The following is a 21,611-nucleotide window of genomic DNA, read 5'->3' on the forward strand; positions in this document are numbered from 1 at the left end:
CTGGCAACCACCCTTCTACTGTCTATCTCTGTGAATTCGATGGGGGGACCTCAGATAAGTGGAATCCTACAGGCTTGTTTCACTGACCATCGTGTCCTCAAGGTTCATCCATGCTGCAGCAGGTGCCAGCAATTCCTGCTTTTTTAAGACTGAATAATATTTCACTATATAGATATGCCACATTTTCTTTATCTATGCACCCATCAATGGACGCTTGGATCGCTTCCAACATTTGTGGAAAAATGAATAATGCTGCTATGAACATGGGTGCACAGATATCTGTTTGAGACCTTGATTTCAATTGCTGAGTCACATGGTAATACTATGTGTAACTGTTTGAGGACCTGCCACACAGTTGTCCACAGCTGGAGCTACTCTGAAGCACCAATGTTGCTTTAGGATGTTTGTTCAGAGCAACTCCCACACGGTCTCTAGAAGTTTAAGTATGGAGAGCAAAATGTCAGCTTTCTCTCACCCAGATCCCTGGATGGAACATGGGCCTGAATGTCAGCTTTCTCCCATCCAGACCCCTGGGGAAACACAGGCCTGCATGCTCCTGACCACAGGCTGTCCTACCCTAGGGCACGGATCTCATTCATGCACCAAACGGGTCTATTTGAGTGTTGGGACCAGAAGACTCTCCAGTGTGAGCTACAGACCAGCCGTCTCCAACGAGCGCCCGTCAGGGATCGCCTCCTCTACCGAGTCCTGAAACACATGTCACTCTCCCCACTTCTGACAGCCACCCATCATGGATACTATTTCCAACAGTGCTGTTATCACAAATTAAATAAAGTGGCCTGGCCTGGGAAGCAGCTGCTGCTCCTGTTGCAGTGAGTACACTATGACAATGTCCTGTCTGTGGCTACAGCAACACGATCTGCACAGTGACCGGCCTCCTTGCACGATGCTGTCATTAAAGCAGCCATGGGTGACTCCCTCCTCCCTGATCTGTCTACAGACTAACTATTTCCCCACCCTCCTTCCAGGCACACTTCTAAATCTGGTCCCTGCTTGAAGACCACAGGGACCCCCGGGGATGGCAGCACGTACCGCCATGTGCCTGAGTGAGGCCGTTAGCACCTTCCCTGCTGGGCCGGTCACAGACTGTCCCTGAGGGTCCCCAGCACAGTAGGCATCCAGCCTTTCACGGGCTCTTGGCCTGTGCCTGCCAGGCGGGCACAGCTGAAGTTATCCAGTGTCCCTTCAGCACCAGGAGCCCGGCCACCATCGCAGCCACTGGGTTACTGACTTTAGCACAGTGGCTCTATAGACGAACAGGAATTACAGCTGGTGGGTGGGATTGACAATGGTGCAGAAGAAGGACATCCTGGGAAAATCCTTGGAAAAGGATTGCTGAGTCCCACCCTCACTCTGCCCCTCACTTGTATTGGGATTTAGGTAAACTGGTCTTCAGTGGCCTTCGACCCCGCGCCCCAGCTTTAAGTAATGGAATCGGTTGCCCAGAGTCCACAGGCCTTTCAGCTTGAAGATTTTGGATTCTGGGAAATTTGAATCCCTAAAGATTGTGGTGACTGGGGCACAATCACCTCACTCTCTGCCTGAGGTTCCCATCAGAGATTCCAGTTAATGCTGAGCTGGCCAGCATATTCAGCGGCTGGGTGATGTGGCGTTCACCGTGCTGAATGCTTCCTGACTATGTTTGTCTGTTTGTTAGGATTGGGCTGGGTGGATATGGGATGAACGTCTGCGGAGTAGGGCAGCCATCTCTGCACCATCTCATAGAGAACACAGAGAACTGTCGACCAACACCCCAGAGCATCGTTGAAGAGGATCCTAACCACAGTGCACAGGTGTGGCTGGATGCTGTTCATTCAGCAAAGAGTCAATGAGAGGTAACTTTGTCCCAAGAATTGTTCCTGGCACCAGGGCCCCAGTGGTGAATAGATATGGGAGGACCCTGCCCCTGAGGGTGTGACATGCCAGTGGGGGAGAGAAGATAGGCCAGGAATTGACACCGAAGAGAACCGCCGGAGGTGATAAACGCTGAAAAGCAAATGCAACAGTGAGGAGAAGGAGTTCGTTCCAGGGGCCACCTCAGGATGGTAGGACTCGGGCCATGTGCTGGAGCTGAGGCCTGAACAGTGGAGGAACCACCGGCCACATGAGACACCAGGGGGTGGAGGAGAGCGTCCAGGCAGAGGGGCCGGCTGTGTGAAGGCCCTGGGGAGCCCTGGCCTCACAGACTGGGGAGGCACTATCAGGCCTGGGGGACAAATGGAGGGCTGTTCAGGAAGTAAGGGTGCAGGTGGGTCACACAGATAGTGACCCCAGACTCCAGAGGAGTTGGGATTTGTTCTAACCTCCATAGGAGGCAATCACTGTATTTAAATATATATATATTTATTTATTTATTTATTTTTAGAGATAGGGTCTCACTATGTTGCCTAGGCTGGACTCCAATTCCCAAGCTCAACGGATCCTCCAGCCGCAGCCTCCGGGGTAACTGGAACTACAGGTGGTGCCCCTGCGCCTGGCTCCTTGGGGGTTGTAAGCAAGGGCAGGCTTGGCCTCACAAAGGTCCTTGGGAAGTGAACTCTGGCTCCTCTGCGGAAAACAGGGCAGAGTGGAAGCAGAAGTACTAGCAAGAGCCTCAGTCCACAGATCTTGTTGGTTTGGACCAGGAAGGTGGGCAAAGAGAGGAGGAGGCATCGTGGACTTGGTGTGGGTTGGGAGGAGGGCACCAGTGCTGAGGGGCTGGAGAGGAGGCATCAGGCAAAAGGAGGCGTCAGGACGACCTCTGGTGTGAGGCACGAACTCCTGGGCAGATCCGGGGCAAGGAACTGAACTGGAGAGTCTTTGTGGCAGGGGGTGAAAAAGGTTTACTTGAAAGACCACAGGAGAAACAAGTGTTTTTGTTTTGATTTTTATAAACAGAAGCGTGGGTTGGGACATCAACACTTCCTTATAGAGCGGTGAGGCTTGAGGGTTCATTGGAAAGTGGAGGTACCGATAAGCAGTTGCATCCATCAACCTGGAGCTCCAGGGGGAGGCAGAGGCTGGGCTGGAGGCGGTCTCATTGCTATCCATGGAACACTGAGGGAGAGGAGGGACCAGGCTCCAGAGATCTGTGCAGAGATGCCCCGGGCAGAACACCAGCAGGGTGTGGTTTCAGAGAGTCCTGAGAGGATAGTGCTTCCGGCAGGAAGGAAGGGACAACTGAGTCTGACCTTTCAGGTGGCAGGAAACATCCCCCACTGGAAAAGGGGACAAGGCGTTATATGACTTCATACAAACAAATGATGCACAAAAGTGAACAAGATGGTACCACCACTGCACACACCCGCAGGGACGACTTTAAAGAAAGCACATACCTGAGTGAAATGGGCCACTGCAGAAAAATGCAAACTATGTTAACATGTACGTGAAATTAACAAAAACTAAAGTATGCAATATATTGTCTAGAGATAATGCACATGCATATGGTAAACATATTTTTAAAAATAGCAAAGGAATAATTGGCACATCTTCAGGGGAGCAGTGACCTCTGGGGTGAGCAGGAGGTGAGGCTGGGGTGCTGGGAACATCACGTTTCTCAGGCTTGGAGGGAGGCACTGGGTGTATATTACATTAGTATTCTCTATACTGGACATAACCTTAGGCATGCTGTGGCGTGCATGATACATTTCCACATTTTCTCTTCAAAGAGAGGGTGAATTGGAGCTAACAGTGGAGATGGCTAACGTAGTTAAAATGCAAGGTGATTCTCAGGGAAGGCACAGGGAACGGAGCAGCTCAGAAAGAACGCGAGGTCCCAAGAGCATCATTTTCTAGACAAGTGAGCCAGACCTTGCTCATAGGAGTGATTTCCCTGTGAAAGCAGCTCTCCTCTTTAGAGCCCAACAATGGGAAAGTCTGCACCTTATATGCCTAAATGTAATAATGCCAGCTCAGATACTTGTAGTTGCATTCTCAGTAAGAATTCACTTATCATGCGTAACAAACTACACAGACGGGGTTTGTTGGTTTGTTTGTGTAAATCCAGTAAGTGTTGCACTAGAGGTAACTCAATCCTCCATCAGAAATGAACACGTCTTTCCCACACACGCCCGATGAGTTTCAGGAATCTTGAGGTATAAGCAATTATGTTGTTACAGTATTTTTGTCTCTGAAAATCTTTAAAATGTTAATATGTATTATGACATTTTTGATTATAGTGGAGGAGGAAACAATTCCTGGATGATTTAAAAAAAAGACCTTTTTCCCAAATGTCTGAATTACAATTGTTATAGAGCCTGTTTCAGCATCTGCAGATTTTGCTAAAGAGGAAAGCCGACAGCCACGTGAAAGGTTGTGTGATAGAATTCTGGCTTGGAGACTTTCTGACTTGTTATGTAGCTTGGCTGGTAAGTTACTGATAGAACAAAAAAATAGTCACTTCCCAGCTGCTCTGTGGCAGGACAAAATGTTAAATTTAAACCATTAAATAGTTCTGGAAGCAAAGAACAGGTGGCAAATGGCTTCCCAGGCAGATGGCCCTTTTTAATATCTGTTTGGTAGTTACCTGCTCTACCAGAGACCGAAAGTACGCACTCATATTTCACTCTTCTCGCCTGGACACTTCAGTCATGGTGGGCCAAATTTTAAAAATAAATGCTGTCTTTCTTAAAAGAAGAATCACTTTGGCTGAGCACGGTGACTCACGCCTCTAATGCCAGCACTTGGGGAGGCCGAGGTGGGCGGATCATGAGGTCAGGAGTTCGAGACCAGCCTGGCCAACATGGTGAAATCCCGTCTCTACTAAAAATACAAAAATTACCTGGGCATGGGGGCGTGCACCTGTAATCGCAGCTACAGGGGAGACTGAGGCAGGAGAATCACTTGAACCCAGGAGGCGGAGGTTGCAATGAGCCAAGACCGCACCACAGCACTCCAGCCTGGGCAACAGATCGAGACTCCGTCTCAAGAAAAAGAAAGAGAGAAAGAGAAAGAAGGAAGGAAAGAAGGAAGGAAGGGAGGGAGGGAGGGAGGAAGGAAGGGAGGAAGGAAGGGAGAGAGAAAGGTGAAAGAAAGAAAGAAAGAAAGAAAAAAAAAAGTTCTGTGAGTAAGTGGAACAGGAGCAGGCTCTGCCCGGCCTATCAATGCGCAGAAGGGAGCACTGTCCCTGGAGTCAGGGGAATTGCTGTGTTGGGTGCAGGCAGGGCGGGGATGGAAAGATGCAACCTCTGCTGGAGACCCACTGTCTGGGAGGGGCCAGCCTGGTAAACAGACCCCGGTGAAGCAGAGGCCAACGGACACAAAGGACACCCCGTCCCCTGGGAGGGCAGCAGGGACCAGCCTTCCCGCCCATGCTGACATCACTCTGAAAGAGAAGCCCGGCTCACGGCTGAATCTGGACCTGGTCACGGGCTCTCTAAGTATTATGTGGCATCTTAGGTAAGCTAAATCTAGTGCAAGGCACCGAATTCGCGCAATCTTTATGACTGTGAACTCTTTCCAACACGGAGCCTGCTCCTTCAGGGTCAGGGCAGTGCCACCTTAACTCTCCCAGATGAGCTTATCCGGGGACCCAGACAGCTTTTCACAGTGCCTTAAGCAGAGTTCTAACAATACAAACCCAGGTTTCTCCACGCAGCCATTACCTATACTTTGGGCCGGATGATTCTCTACCATGGGGGCTGCCTGGGGGTTGTAGGATTGTGGCCTCTTCCCTGGCATCTACCCACCAGATCCCAGTAGCAACCCTCAAGTCATGACAACCAAAACGCATGGATAGTCACACTGCCAAATACCCTCTGGGGTGCAGAATTGTCTCCAGTTGGGGACCATTAAGCTAAACCATGTGGAGCTCTGAGGTTACTGACTTTTATATCAAAGTCAAGGATGTAAGTAAAACAGTCAAGCTCATTTATACAAAGTGGGACTTCTCTTCCAAATAAAAACAGGATTATTCTTCTGTAGATAAATTAAAGGTCCATCCTTTTATAAAATCAGTTTGAATATAGAGCAAACTTTGGAGTGAGCTGTGTTCTTCTGAGTCCATCAGCACCTGCTTTGCATTGATGTCCTTCGGTTTCGTGGGGGCCACTCCCTCCACCCACCCCTCCATGGGATAGCTCATCCTTGTCCTGTCCCTGCCCAGTTCACCTATTTTAAGCGGTATCAGAAATTTCCTAGGGGGCTGCCTGGGCATTCGCTGAGACCGCCCATCAGCAGAGATGACTCCTTGCTCCCACCGTTCTGTGGGGCTCTTGGGGTGGTTTAGAAAACAGCCTGAATGGTGCGGATAGGCCAGCTCTCTATCCCATCTCCATCAAGTCTTGGTTTTCAAAAAGTACCCCAGAGACATGGGCATGACAGCCTTGCCCCCGAGTCCAGAGGAGGTCGCCAGGACAGCACTGCCAGGTAGTCCCACCTTCCAATGGAGCCCTCACCAGGGGCACCCCTGTCAGCACCACACCCACCCATGAAGCCTGGGATGGGCCACACTGCTCACAGCTCAGACCTGCTCATCACCGGTCCAGACCCAGCCTCCTGATGGTATTTCAACTTCAACCTGCACCCTCTCCTGTGGGGCGGGGTTTCCAGGTCAGATGGATCAATTCCAGCAATGGGAAGACAACTTTAGGAGCTACCTTCTGAGTAACGCCCCTTTCATCTTTCTGTCAGTCCATTTTTCCAGTTATCTACAGGACAGATAACATTGGTGCTGGCCGCGTTCTAACTGAACGCACATTATAGCAAATTTGATCATGGAACCTTATAAAAGGCAAACAAGAGAGGATGCCTAATTGTTATGGCACCTTATAAATCATGTCAGAGATATGGAAAGTGAAGCTGCCCCTGAGGTACACAGCTTTTGGTTCTAAGATTAATTTTCCTCTGAAAACAGTAAATCACCCCTAATACATGTCAATGGACTGGTAGGTTTAACCAAATTCTTGACAAAGCTGTAATTTATGTTCCACACCGAGATTATCCATGTGTTTTATTTATTTTCTCCATCACACCCTAAATGCATGTTCACTGACATGCTGAAATAGAAATACGATTTTGATCTTGAGAATACAATATCCGACTTATCAACTAATTCATCAAGCCAGCAAAGAAATAGCGAACGCCGAAGGTCCATTGTTGAAAAAGACCACATTAGATTTACTAGCGACAAAGTCAACAAACTGCAAACACTCCAAAAATTGGTAAGTCGTGGAACTAGGCTGTTTGTCTTTCTACCATAAACCAGTACGTATATATTAATGTGTGTGTGTGTCTATCACAGTCTCGTGATACATTTCCTGCTACTGATAATCTAGCAATTAATGATATTAATACAATCTTCCATGGAATTTCTCTTCAAGTTTTACCATCTCACATGAAGAACTAAAACCAAAATAATAGAGTAAATCCTCAATTCCTGGGAGTTGGCACTGCCATTCCAAATTAATGGTGCTGTTGCTAAGTTTGAAGAAACAGGCATTTCACAAGGATGTCTGGGTCACGAAGCGTGCAGGTTACAGTTAATAGACGGACACGCATGCCTGTGAACACGTAGGGACAATAGAGCTGCAGATGGGACCCAGGGCCTCCCATCTACTCCAAGTGCCTCATCAATGCATCTCACACCTCTCAGGACACCAGAATGGCCACCCTCCCGGCCCCTGCCCTGAGGACATCTCAGAAAGGGAGCACATCTACTGCATTAAAGAGCTCAAATGCCTTTGTGGCGGCCCAAGGCTCTCGTACTCCAGGCTGTCACTGTGGGTGGGACCCCAGCCCCTGTGTCCAGCCCAGGGCCAGAAGGCATGCCAAGTGGACTGCCTGAGGGGAGCGGCACGCGGCTTTGCTCTGGGCTTACTCACCAGGCTCCACTCCAGCACGCCAGCCTGCACATCCCGCGCAAGAAAATCACAACTTCCTGGGGTCCTTGCACTCCCAGACACATGCATCACTCCCCCTAAATTCCGGTTACTAAAGAGAAGTCTCATTTCCTCAAACGGAAACTTTCACCTTGGCTTTACAGCAGGAACTGCCAGGGTGGACCTGACAAGGTGGCTCAGTGGAGTTGGGCCGATTTGCAGGGTCTGAAGTCAAGCAAAGCCCAAATGTTTCCCTCAACCAGAGCCGGGCTTCAGGTCCCACAGCGCCTGGGCCCAGGCCATTGGCATCTAACCAGGAAGCCTCCGCGCCCTCACTAAGGCAGCACCCGACGTCGGGATGGCGCTCCGAGCCTACCTGAGAAGGGGGACGTCCGGAGGGGTATTTTGATGGGCGCCCAGGTCAGGAAGTGGCGCGGCTGCACCCTGGAGGGGGACGGGCCCCGGAGGCTCTCAGGGTCCACGGAGACCATGGCAGCGGCAGCGGCGGCGGCGGTGGCGATGGCAATGGCGGGGCTGCTGGTCGGCTTAAGGCTGTCATGGCAGCCACCTGCGGAAGAGGGATGCAGAGGGTCAGCAAGGGGACGCACAGGGCCAAGGGTGACAGACGCCCATCTCGCTACTGCAAGATATCAGCCCCCAGAAAACAGGTGAGGGGGGCGCTACCCCTCTTTAATGGAAGCCCACAGTATGTGCCACTGTCTGCAGAACATACGCTTCTGATGAGTTCTCCATCAGTCAAACACTGACATGCACCCAGCGCACACACAGGGCTGTGTGATGCTCAGTGAGCCGCAAGGGTTACAGTCACCAGGGGACGAGCCAGGACCCGGGTGCCTTAAAGAGAAACCGCTTGTCCCCAGTGCCAGTGTGTTAAGTACCTAATCAGAAGTGACCATGAACAGCACTCAGTGATTTGGAGCAGAAACCGGTGAAGGCCCGGGAGTGCCACGTAAAAAAGTGGGGGGTGCTTTGGAAGAAGGGGCAGCTATGGGCCAGGGTGGAGAGAGGTTTCCAGAGGGCACCAGGCTCAGCTGGGCCCTGCAGGGAGAGGGTGGAGAGAGGTTTCTGGAGGGCACCAGGCTCAGCTGGGCCCTGCAGGGAGTGGCTGGTCACCAGACCAGCTGCTGCAGGGGAGAAACCCACACCCAGCTCCGCGCGGGTCACTCCCTGAGAGGAGTCAGACTGCAAGCTTGGAAGTGGGCATCTTTTCTGACACCAATGGATGCATCTGAAAGTTTGCTTCTTCCTCTGCCTTTTCAGTAAAACATTTTTTCTTTTAAAAGACTCCTCAGTTCCCCAAATAAATGTGGTATCTAAGAAGTATTTTGTAGGTGCCATTTTATATGGATGGTGGAAGCTTAGTCTGGCCAGCTCTGGACTGCAATTTGGAAATATGTTTTTAAAACCTTGATATAATTCACAACTCTTGATCTGGCACGTCCTGTCCTGTGACCCACCTACATGCCCAGTGCCTTAGGATAAAGGTGTAGAATGAGGAGCTAGAAATATCAGCAAAAGCAGGATGGCTGCACAAAGGATGGTGCACGGACGGCTGCACGAAGGATGGTGCACGGACGGCCGCACGAAGGATGGTGCGCCGTGCACAGGACAGTCAGTGTTCAGCACGATCACATCAAGGAAGATCGTTAGTGCCAGAGCGATGTCTCATGATACAGTAGGTAAATAAAACAGGCTAAAAATCATATAGGTTCCTACAATGTATCGTCATTCAGTCAACCAGTCTTTATTTATCTGGCAAGTGCCAGGCATTTTCCAGCTCTAGCTCTTTGGGACAGAACAGCGAACAAAACACTGGGAAGGCTGGCCTTCGGGGAAGGTTCCTCCCAGGTAGGGAAGAGGCAGGGTGCTCATTCTTCTTGTTGATTTTCTGTACTTTCCAGGCTGGTGGGCATAGTGGGAAAGCAGGGAGAGGGCATCTAGCCTTGGTGTGTGGGCCTCAATTGTGACCAGGGAGGCCAGGAAAGTCCTCACTGGGAAGGAAAAAATAGGTAAAAGTCTGCATGAGGCAAGGCAAGGCTCCCTGCTGACCCCTACAGAAGAAGCAGGCGTGCGAAGGCCCTGTGGCCGGTGCCTGTGTGGTGCCTTCCAGGAGCTGCGAGGAAATCATCAGGGATGAGGTGCAGTGTTCAAGGCACAGAATACAGGGAGATGAGGAAGTGGGGGGCGGGGGGACAGCCAGGCTTTGCTGGCAGACACAGGCGGGGGATGACTTGGGTTTTACTCCAAGTGAGGCAAGCCACAGGAGGGAGCGGAGCCTGCAGAGCAGTGGAGAGGCCAACGCTGAGTCTCATCTGAATGTCTTCATCCTGCCTGCTTTAATGGGAACAGACGGGCAGGGGACAGCATTCGCTTCCAGATGGGCTCAGTGCCATACCCTATAGAGTCCATATTTCAAGGAAGACATCCAGGCTAGAGCTAGAAATTTGGAGGCATAGAGAAGGTACTTAACACTATGATGTCAGATATGGTTAAAAAATAGAAGAAAGTCGTGATAATGAACATATCTAGATGGCAGAATTATGGCTGATTTTCTCTCCTTTCTTTTGGAATTGCCTGTGATGAGCATATACAGATATTTTAAATTAAATATAATTTGTTATAGAGCAGCTTTAGGTTTACAGAAAAATTGGGTAGAAAGTAGAGAGAGTTCCCTCATAGACGCCTCCACTCCCCTCATTGTGAATATTTGGCATCAGTGTGGTGGGTTGGTTACAGTTCATGAGCTGACAACGGCACCTTATTAACTACAGCAGCTTTAGGTTTACAGAAAAATTGGGTAGAAAGTAGAGAGAGTTCCCTCATAGACGCCTCCACTCCCCTCATTGTGAATATTTGGCATCAGTGTGGTGGGTTGGTTACAGTTCATGAGCTGACAACGGCACCTTATTAACTACAGCAGCTTTAGGTTTACAGAAAAATTGGGTAGAAAGTAGAGAGAGTTCCCTCACAGACGCCTCCACTCCCCTCATTGTGAATATTTGGCATCAGTGTGGTGGGTTGGTTACAGTTCATGGGCTGACAACGGCACCTTATTAACTACAGCAGCTTTAGGTTTACAGAAAAATTGGGTAGAAAGTAGAGAGAGTTCCCTCATAGACGCCTCCACTCCCCTCATTGTGAATATTTGGCATCAGTGTGGTGGGTTGGTTACAGTTCATGAGCTGACAACGGCACCTTATTAACTACAGCAGCTTTAGGTTTACAGAAAAATTGGGTAGAAAGTAGAGAGAGTTCCCTCATAGACGCCTCCACTCCCCTCATTGTGAATATTTGGCATCAGTGTGGTGGGTTGGTTACAGTTCATGAGCTGACAACGGCACCTTATTAACTACAGCAGCTTTAGGTTTACAGAAAAATTGGGTAGAAAGTAGAGAGAGTTCCCTCATAGACGCCTCCACTCCCCTCATTGGGAATATTTGGCATCAGTGTGGTGGGTTGGTTACAGTTCATGAGCTGACAACGGCACCTTATTAACTACAGCAGCTTTAGGTTTACAGAAAAATTGGGTAGAAAGTAGAGAGAGTTCCCTCATAGACGCCTCCACTCCCCTCATTGGGAATATTTGGCATCAGTGTGGTGGGTTGGTTACAGTTCATGAGCTGACAACGGCACCATATTAACTACAGCAGCTTTAGGTTTACAGAAAAATTGGGTAGAAAGTAGAGAGAGTTCCCTCATAGACGCCTCCACTCCCCTCATTGTGAATATTTGGCATCAGTGTGGTGGGTTGGTTACAGTTCATGAGCTGACAACGGCACCTTATTAACTACAGCAGCTTTAGGTTTACAGAAAAATTGGGTAGAAAGTAGAGAGAGTTCCCTCATAGACGCCTCCACTCCCCTCATTGTGAATATTTGGCATCAGTGTGGTGGGTTGGTTACAGTTCATGAGCTGACAACGGCACCTTATTAACTACAGCAGCTTTAGGTTTACAGAAAAATTGGGTAGAAAGTAGAGAGAGTTCCCTCATAGACGCCTCCACTCCCCTCATTGGGAATATTTGGCATCAGTGTGGTGGGTTGGTTACAGTTCATGAGCTGACAACGGCACCTTATTAACTACAGCAGCTTTAGGTTTACAGAAAAATTGGGTAGAAAGTAGAGAGAGTTCCCTCATAGACGCCTCCACTCCCCTCATTGTGAATATTTGGCATCAGTGTGGTGGGTTGGTTACAGTTCATGGGCTGACAACGGCACCTTATTAACTACAGCAGCTTTAGGTTTACAGAAAAATTGGGTAGAAAGTAGAGAGAGTTCCCTCATAGACGCCTCCACTCCCCTCATTGTGAATATTTGGCATCAGTGTGGTGGGTTGGTTACAGTTCATGAGCTGACAACGGCACCTTATTAACTACAGCAGCTTTAGGTTTACAGAAAAATTGGGTAGAAAGTAGAGAGAGTTCCCTCATAGACGCCTCCACTCCCCTCATTGTGAATATTTGGCATCAGTGTGGTGGGTTGGTTACAGTTCATGAGCTGACAACGGCACCTTATTAACTACAGCAGCTTTAGGTTTACAGAAAAATTGGGTAGAAAGTAGAGAGAGTTCCCTCATAGACGCCTCCACTCCCCTCATTGGGAATATTTGGCATCAGTGTGGTGGGTTGGTTACAGTTCATGAGCTGACAACGGCACCTTATTAACTACAGCAGCTTTAGGTTTACAGAAAAATTGGGTAGAAAGTAGAGAGAGTTCCCTCATAGACGCCTCCACTCCCCTCATTGTGAATATTTGGCATCAGTGTGGTGGGTTGGTTACAGTTCATGGGCTGACAACGGCACCTTATTAACTACAGCAGCTTTAGGTTTACAGAAAAATTGGGTAGAAAGTAGAGAGAGTTCCCTCATAGACGCCTCCACTCCCCTCATTGTGAATATTTGGCATCAGTGTGGTGGGTTGGTTACAGTTCATGAGCTGACAACGGCACCTTATTAACTACAGCAGCTTTAGGTTTACAGAAAAATTGGGTAGAAAGTAGAGAGAGTTCCCTCATAGACGCCTCCACTCCCCTCATTGGGAATATTTGGCATCAGTGTGGTGGGTTGGTTACAGTTCATGAGCTGACAACGGCACCTTATTAACTACAGCAGCTTTAGGTTTACAGAAAAATTGGGTAGAAAGTAGAGAGAGTTCCCTCATAGACGCCTCCACTCCCCTCATTGGGAATATTTGGCATCAGTGTGGTGGGTTGGTTACAGTTCATGAGCTGACAACGGCACCTTATTAACTACAGCAGCTTTAGGTTTACAGAAAAATTGGGTAGAAAGTAGAGAGAGTTCCCTCATAGACGCCTCCACTCCCCTCATTGGGAATATTTGGCATCAGTGTGGTGGGTTGGTTACAGTTCATGGGCTGACAACGGCACCTTATTAACTACAGCAGCTTTAGGTTTACAGAAAAATTGGGTAGAAAGTAGAGAGAGTTCCCTCATAGACGCCTCCACTCCCCTCATTGGGAATATTTGGCATCAGTGTGGTGGGTTGGTTACAGTTCATGAGCTGACAACGGCACCTTATTAACTACAGCAGCTTTAGGTTTACAGAAAAATTGGGTAGAAAGTAGAGAGAGTTCCCTCATAGACGCCTCCACTCCCCTCATTGGGAATATTTGGCATCAGTGTGGTGGGTTGGTTACAGTTCATGAGCTGACAACGGCACCTTATTAACTACAGCAGCTTTAGGTTTACAGAAAAATTGGGTAGAAAGTAGAGGGAGTTCCCTCATAGACGCCTCCACTCCCCTCATTGGGAATATTTGGCATCAGTGTGGTGGGTTGGTTACAGTTCATGAGCTGACAACGGCACCTTATTAACTACAGCAGCTTTAGGTTTACAGAAAAATTGGGTAGAAAGTAGAGAGAGTTCCCTCATAGACGCCTCCACTCCCCTCATTGGGAATATTTGGCATCAGTGTGGTGGGTTGGTTACAGTTCATGGGCTGACAACGGCACCTTATTAACTACAGCAGCTTTAGGTTTACAGAAAAATTGGGTAGAAAGTAGAGAGAGTTCCCTCATAGACGCCTCCACTCCCCTCATTGGGAATATTTGGCATCAGTGTGGTGGGTTGGTTACAGTTCATGGGCTGACAACGGCACCTTATTAACTACAGCCACAGTGTTCGCTGGGGTTCACCCTTTGTGCTGTGCATCCTGTGGGTTTGGACAGAGGCATCGTAGGATCATACAGAGCATTTTCACAGCCATTGTACCACCACTGTGGTATCATACAACGCATTTTCACAGTCCTAAAACTCCCCTGCCTCCGCCTGTTCATCCCTCCCTCCCCCCAGCCCCTGGCAGCTGCTGATCTTTCTATATGGCCTCTCTAGCTTTGCCTTTTCCAGAAGGCCATTCAGTTGGAAGCAAATACTATGTAGCCCTTTCAGACTGGCATCTTCTGCTTGGCAATATCCATTTAAGATTCCTCCATTTCTTCTCATGACTTGATCGCCCATTTCTTTTTATTGTTGAATGATACTCCATTATCAGGATGTGCCACAGTTTAGAAGCACAATTGTTGGATTTTATGGTAAGAGTGTGTTTCACTTTTTAAGAAACTGCCAGACTGTCTTCCACGGTGGCTGTGCCATTTTGCATTCCCTCCAGCAGTGAATGGGAGTTCCTGTTGCTCCACATCCTCAATCTGCATTTAGTGATATCAGTGTTCTGGATGTCAGCTTTTCTAAAAAGTATGTCATGGAATCTACTTGTTGCCATAGACAGATGTGAAGTCAGAAAAAAATAAGCACTATTCAAAATAAGTCATCTTAATAATAAAACACTTTAGAAAAGTTGTAAGATAAAGTAATTACGTGGATAAAAAGGTCCCTCCTGAACTCCCCCACTGAACACTGTCCATCTTTTGTTATATTGCAGTTGTTTGGCCTGGCTGTGTTGGAAACATATCACAATCACACCAGATGTGTGGTTTTTTCATGAAATGCTATAAAATGAACACTTCCTTTATCATTAAATGGCCTTCAAAAGTCCCACTATGAACCACAGCCTTGTATTCCAAGGAAGGGACATGCCGCATACATTTGCCATATTCTGTTACCCACCCCCATCGTAATAGGTGCTGTTCTGATAGATAACGACGACATAAACAACCGTCTGCAAACAGGTTCATTTCTGCATTTATTGCTATGCAGTAGATTGCAGGGTCCAAATAGTGTAAGCATGTGGGGAGTGCATGTGTCAGTGTAAGGAGGGAATTTTCCGGAAGTTTTGATGCACTAGAAAGCCCTACACAAATTTATTAGCAATGGCTTCTCCCCTCAGGATCTCTGTTTGCATGCTGCCTCTCCACAGCTGTTTCCACTGGAATTTAACCACTTAGTGGTTAAATTTAACCTGCTTAGTGGGCCTCTGAGTGAGCAGAAAAGTTAAAGTCCTTGCTGGGAAGCTATTTCCAGTTGAGTAAGGAAAAGATGGTATCAGAATGACGTGGAGGAGTTTTCCAAACCCCAGGAACCATTGGGAGCCCCAGAAGGGCAATGGGTGGGTGGCAGGGAGGGAGAGCTGTAAACACGCAAAGCCCCTCAGGCCACTGTAACATCCCCCCTGCACTCCCCCTCCCCTCGCACCCCTTTTCTGCGCCCGAGTCCTGCCCACCCAGAAGCTTCTCCCTGGTCTCAGCCCAGGCTGATCTTCCTGCCGGGGATGCTCTGACTCTCATCTCTGAAGCTCCTCCTACCCAGCAGAGAGGGACTGGGGCAACACACCCCGCCCTTGCCACTTAGCAGCCCTGCCAGAGCACAGGTGAAGCAGTGCTGGTGATCAGGCCCAAGCTGTGGGCTTCCAGGTCAGTGAGGGGCTGTCCAAGACCACCCACCCACAGGAAGGAAAGGTTGGATCTCTATAGGGTGTGATACGGGTGCAAACAGATACAGAGACGCCATACAGCTTGGTACTTAGTATACAGATTTGCACCCGAGGAGTCGGGCTCCTGGTTCAAAGCCTGAGTGTGATACTTTGGGCCTGACCTGAAGGCTGCACTGGGCAGGTCTCAGGGGGAAGCTGCATCCCCACACCAGGCTCATGCTTAGCCAGGCATGGCAGGCTTGAGGGAGCAGCAGGGAAAGGCTCGGGCCCTGGGGCCAATCACGCTCCCAGCACATCTGCACCCCTATCTCGGGGGCACCTTCATTCTCAGGTCTCATTATCTGAGGCCTTGGGGAGAGGTCCTCCAGGTGCCTCTGCTAAGACCTCCTTGTTGACGGGGGAGGGCGAGAGCTTAAAGCCACCTCCACGCTCTGACTCAGTTCCCAGGGAATTCCCACTCCAAGCCCTTCCCAACTCCACGACTTCAGGGCCCCTGAAACTGCAGAAGCCTTTTGTTCAGGGCTCCCTGACAGCATGAGGGCCCCATGTCTGTGTAGATTGCTCTGGCTCTAGACCTGTTTGCTGGTCAGAGGGGGAAGAGAACGGTGATTCGACATGTCCTCTGACTTCAGACTCTTGCCTGTCCCAGCCGAGCACTTAATTAAGAAGACAGGACCAAACTTCACAATCCTGGTGAGAAGCCACCGAGTCAATTTTTTTTTTAACGAACTCAATCTGTTGTTTGAAATGAAGATGGCCTTTAACAATGAGTGAGAAAGTGACTAATGGTGTTTTAAAAGAAAGAGATACTAAGGAGAGAGTGGTTTGTATATGAAAGTGAGAAAATGTGTTTACCACCATGTGATTTTGTTGCAAAAAAATCATGGGTCAACTAAATAGAAAAATAAATAAGGAAACTTTCTTATCTGTCTCTTTAAGAAAAATAAACTTTAAAATATAGTTTTTAAGCTGCTCTGAGATCATATGGTTCCATATGAAATTTTAACACTCTGATTCATTCACAAAGTCAGCTGAATGATATCAGTGAAGATAGAAAGTTAATAATCATATCAACAGAATGATTTACATCATTGGTAGATGAGATCGAAAGAAGAGGTCTTGGTATTATTGTAAGACTTCTGCCCAGCTCCAGGCCCTTGTGAAGGGTGATGTTCAGTCACGACAACCATCAGAATCGACTACGGGCAAACCTCAGAGATAATGCAGATTCAGTTCCAGACCACAATAAAGCAAATATTGCGATAAAGAGAGTCAAGTGAATTTTTTGGTTTTCCAATGTCTGCAAAAGTTACGTCTACACTATACTGTAGTCTGTTAAATGTGCAATAGTATTATGTCTAAAAAATGTACATACCTAAATTTAAAAAGTTTATTGCTAAAAAATATTAGAGATCATCTGAGCCTTCAGCAAACTGTAATTCTTTTGCCAGTGGAGGGTCTTGCCTCAATGTTGATGGCTGCTGACTGATCACAATGGTGGTTGCTGAAGGCTGGGGTGGCCGTGGCAATTTCACAAAAGAAGACAACAACAACGCTTGCTACATCGATGGACTCTTCCTTTCAGGAAAGATGTCTCTGTAGCATGCAATGCTGTTTGACGGCATTTTAGCCACAGTAGAACTTCTTTCAAAATTGGAGTCAATCCTCTCAAACCCTGCTGCAGCTTTATCAACTCAGTCTATTTAATATTCTAAATCCTTTGTTATTATTTCAACAATGTTTACAACATCTTCACCAGGAGTAGATTCCATCTCAAGAAACCACTTTCTATGTTCACCCATAAAAAGTAACTCCTTATGTGTTAAAGTTGTATTTGAGATTTCAGGAATTCAGTCACATCTTCAAGCTCCACTTCCAATTCTAGTTCTCTTGCTGTTTCCACCACATCAGCAGTTACTTCCTCCAAAGAAGTCTTGAAACCCTTTGAAATCATTCATGAGAGTTGAAATCAGCTTCTTCCAAACTCCCGTTAATGTTGATATTTTGACCTCTTCCTATGAATTATGAATGTTCTTAATGGTATCTAGAATGGTGAAACCTTTCCAGAATGTTTTCCATTTATTTTTCCCAGACCCATCAGAGAAATCACTATTAATGGTAGTTATAGCCTTATATATAAAAAAGTACAAAATATATTTCTTAAATAGTAAGGCTTGAAAGTCGAAATGACTCCTCCATTCACAGGCTGCAGAACGGATGCTGTGTTAGCAGGCACGAAAACAATTCATCTCACGCCCATGTGACCAGGTGCATTATCAATGAGTAAAAATGTTACGAGATCTTTGGGGTGTTGCTTTTCTGGCTGGAAACCTCTATGGCCAGTGGCACCTCGGCCTGACTTCTTATCCTGAGTCCAGAAAGAATGAGGTACACAGACAAGTGCAGGGTGAGCAAGACAAAGAGGAGCTTTATTAAGTGTTAGAATAGCTCAGAGGCTCTCAGCAGAAGGGAGGCCCTGGAATGGGTGGCTCCTCTCTGCCGTCAGGTCATCCTGATGTGTGTTCAGCTCTCAGCAGAGAGGGTAGCTTCTGTCTGCAGCTGGTCAACTGGACATCTGCAGTTCTCAGCAGAGAGGAGGCCTTGGAGAGGGCAGCTCCTCTCTGCAGCTGGTAGTCCCTACATCTGCTGCTCTCTGCAGCGGATAACTCCTCTCTGCAGCTGGTCGTCCTGGCACCTCTCTGTCCTCTGCTCTGCTCTGGCTGAGCCTGGGGCTTTTATGGTCCTCAGAGGGGAGGAAGTGCCTTCCAATTGGTCCATGGGCAGCCAAGAGAGGGCCTGGAAAAGGCACAAGTCCCTACTCCAGTCCACTGGACTGGCAACCCAGCCCCCAGCCTTCAGGTCCTCCCTGGCCTGAAGGTGCAGCCTCATCTGGAACCCACTCCTTCACACACAGGAGCCTGTCTGCCTCCTGCCACCACTCATCGTGCCCAGGCCACTTGCACCCAGGGGTACCCGCAGGCCAGTGCTGAGTTGCCACCAGCCCCATCTCAGCCTCCCACCTGCGCTCATTGGTGCCCAAATCCAGAGAATCTGAGGCAGCAGGGCACTGCACATGAGCACTGCCCTGAGTGTGCACACACCTGGCTGGACTGCAACAGCACCCAGGCTTGGCCCAAACCCTACTCTAGGATCAGAGTAAGCACTGGAAGCAGGGAGAGGCCAGGCAGCAGGAGCAGATACCCCCAAGCCTAAGCCCTGAGAGCATCGGGAGGCCCAGGCCCACAGCTGCAACCTGGGTGGCTGCAACTGAGCCTCAGCAGCTCCCACACTGCCAACTTGAGGGTGTTCATGGCTCCTGCCTGTCCCAGCTCTGCAAGGTGAGCAGACCTGGCTGTGCCCTTCTCTGCGTCTCCCTCTGCCGCAGTGGTGGCCCCTGCACAAGTGAATCCGATGTTCCTGGGGCTGGTCCCATGTGTCCTGGCTGCAACTTTGGCCAGGTGCTTATGGGCTCCCAGGACATGGCAGAGCGTGAGGTTGAAGCTGCGGCAGAGGCTCCAAGCCTCAGAGCAGGTCCTGCCCAACCATGCAAGGGTGGAGGTGGCACAGTTGGCTGCCTTGGGGACATGGGGCACAGGGGACCCCACTGCTGCTCCCACTGCCAGTCCTGCTGCCCTGTCCACCTCCTTGCAGACTTTGGTGGGGGCTCCAGGGCCTTGTCGGGCCCATGCCAGAGTCCAGGGCAAGGGTCATGTTGCCACAAGTTCCCCTGTGGCCCTAGAGCTCAGGGGTGGTCCAGGGCTCCCCTTTGCCCAGCTCACAACCCAGCCAGGGTTGGCTCCTCTGGCAGCGAATTGCAGGCCCTGGGCCCAGCTGCCAGGAGTGCCAGGCTCAGCAGTGGGAGCAGTCACTTCTGAGCCTGTGGGGGGCAGGGAGGGATTCCCAGGCCCCTAAGACCACAAGAATGCCCTGCTCCATAGCCAGCCTTGAGCAGCTGCAGTGGTGCCCAGGGAGGGCTGGGCTCCTGCCTGCTCTGTGGAGTGGAAGACCCAGCTGCACCTCCCTGCTGCAGCTGGCATCTTGGCAGCAGCCACTCTAGATGGACTGCTGCTGCCATTCATAGTATTTTGATAGGAATCTTTTTTATTTTTATTTTTTCTGAACAGTAGGTCTCAATAATGGGCTTTAAATACTCAGCAAACCATGCTAGAAACAGATGTGCTGTCACCCAGGCTTTGCTGTTCCATTTGTAGCGCATAGGCAGAGTGGATTTAGCATCATTCTTGAGGGCCTTAGGATTTTTTGAATTGTAAATTAGTCTTGCCTTCAACTTAAAGTCACAAGTTGCATTGGCCCCTAACCGGATAGTCATCAGTCCTTTGAAGTTTTGAAGCCCATCACTGACTTCTCCTCTACAGCTATAAAAATCCTAGATGGCATCTTCTTCCAATAGATGGCTGTTTCATCTGCATTGCAAATCTCTTCTTTAGTGTAGCCACCTTCATTGACGCTCTTAGCTAGGTCTTCTGGATAACTGGGTGCAGCTTCTTCATCATCACTTGCTGCTTCAACTTACACCTTTATGTTATGGAAACAGCTTCTGTCCTTAAACCTCATGCATCACCTCTGCTAGCTTCAAACTTTTCTTCTGCTGCTTCCTCACCTCTCTCAGCCTTCACAGAGTTGAAGACAGTTAGGAGCTTGCTCTGGATTAGGCTTTGGCTTAATGGAATGTTGTGCCTGGTTTGATCTTCCATCCACACCATTAAAACTTTCCCCACATCAGCAATGAGGCTGTTTCACTTTCTTATCTTTTTGTTGTTGTTCACTGGAGTAGCACTTTTGATTTCCTTCAAAAACTTTTCCTTAGCATTCACAACTCGGCTAACTTGTTGGTACATGACGCCTAGTTTTCAGCCTATAATAGCTTTCAACACGCCTTCTTCACTCAGCTTAATTATTGCTAGCTTTTGATTTAAAGTGAAACATGCCACTCTTCTTTTCATTTGAACACGTAGTCGCCATTGTAAGGGATTAATTGATACAATTTCTATTTATTTGTTAGTTTGTTTGTTTTTTCATATGGAGTCTCACTCTGTCACCCAAGTTGGAGTGCAGTGGCATGATCTCGGCTCACTGCAACCTCTGCCTCCCAGGTTCAAGTGATTCTCCTGCCTCAGACTCCCGAGTAGCTGGGATAACAGGTGCCTGCCATCATGCCTGGCTCATTTTTGTATTTTCAGTAGAGACAGGGTTTTGCCATGTTGGCTAGGCTGCTCTCAAACTCCTGACCTCAAGTGATCTGCCCGTCTCAACCTCCCAAAGTGCTGGGATTATAGGCATGAGCTACTGAGCCCAGCCTCAATTGATCTAATTTCAATATTGCTATGTCTCAGGGAAGAGGGAGGCCCAAGGAGAGGGAGAAGGATGGGGAAAGGCTGGTTGGTGGAGCAGTCAGAACACACAGGACATCGATGGATTAACCTCCCCATCTTATATGGGTGAAGTTTGTGGCTCCCCAAAACAATCACAATAGTAGCACCAAATATCACCGGTCATAGATCACCACAACAGACATAACAATACTTAAAAACTTTGAAACACTGAGAGTTCCCAAAACGTAACAGAGACATGAAGTGAGCACACGCTGTTGGGAAAACGGCACCCACAGACTTGTTCCACCTGGGGTTGCCACAAACCTTCAACTTGTAAAAACACACTATCAGCAAGGCACAAGAAAGGGAAGCAGAATAAAGAGAAGTGTGCCCGTACCTACTGGGCAGGTGAAGCCTCGCACCAAACCCACAACCCATGGAGAGCCCACAGAGCACGGCCACCCAACGTGTACATCACAAAGGCAAGAGGAGCGCACTTCAGGAGGATACCCAAGCCCGTTTACTGATAAACATGCAACGGTAACACACACAGAGCCCAGTGCTAGGAAGAAGAGGTGTGGGTTGCTTTGTGTTTTC

The 21,611-nt window shown here is 48.7% G+C and overlaps 1 protein-coding gene across 2 annotated transcripts in view; it reads right to left on the bottom strand.

Moving 5' to 3' along the window:
• TCERG1L (transcription elongation regulator 1 like) overlaps positions 1–21,611 on the bottom strand; it is a 228,086-nt gene that overhangs the window by 162,023 nt on the left and 44,452 nt on the right. For both annotated transcript variants that reach the window (XM_009245942.3, XM_054523071.2), the window contains exon 4: positions 8,194–8,385. In XM_009245942.3, the coding sequence (XP_009244217.3) occupies positions 8,194–8,385 (192 nt within the window). The remainder of the gene's footprint in view (positions 1–8,193; positions 8,386–21,611) is intronic.

Source organism: Pongo abelii, chromosome 8 (genome assembly GCF_028885655.2).
Source record: "Pongo abelii isolate AG06213 chromosome 8, NHGRI_mPonAbe1-v2.0_pri, whole genome shotgun sequence".
NCBI classification, from domain to species: domain Eukaryota; kingdom Metazoa; phylum Chordata; class Mammalia; order Primates; family Hominidae; genus Pongo; species Pongo abelii.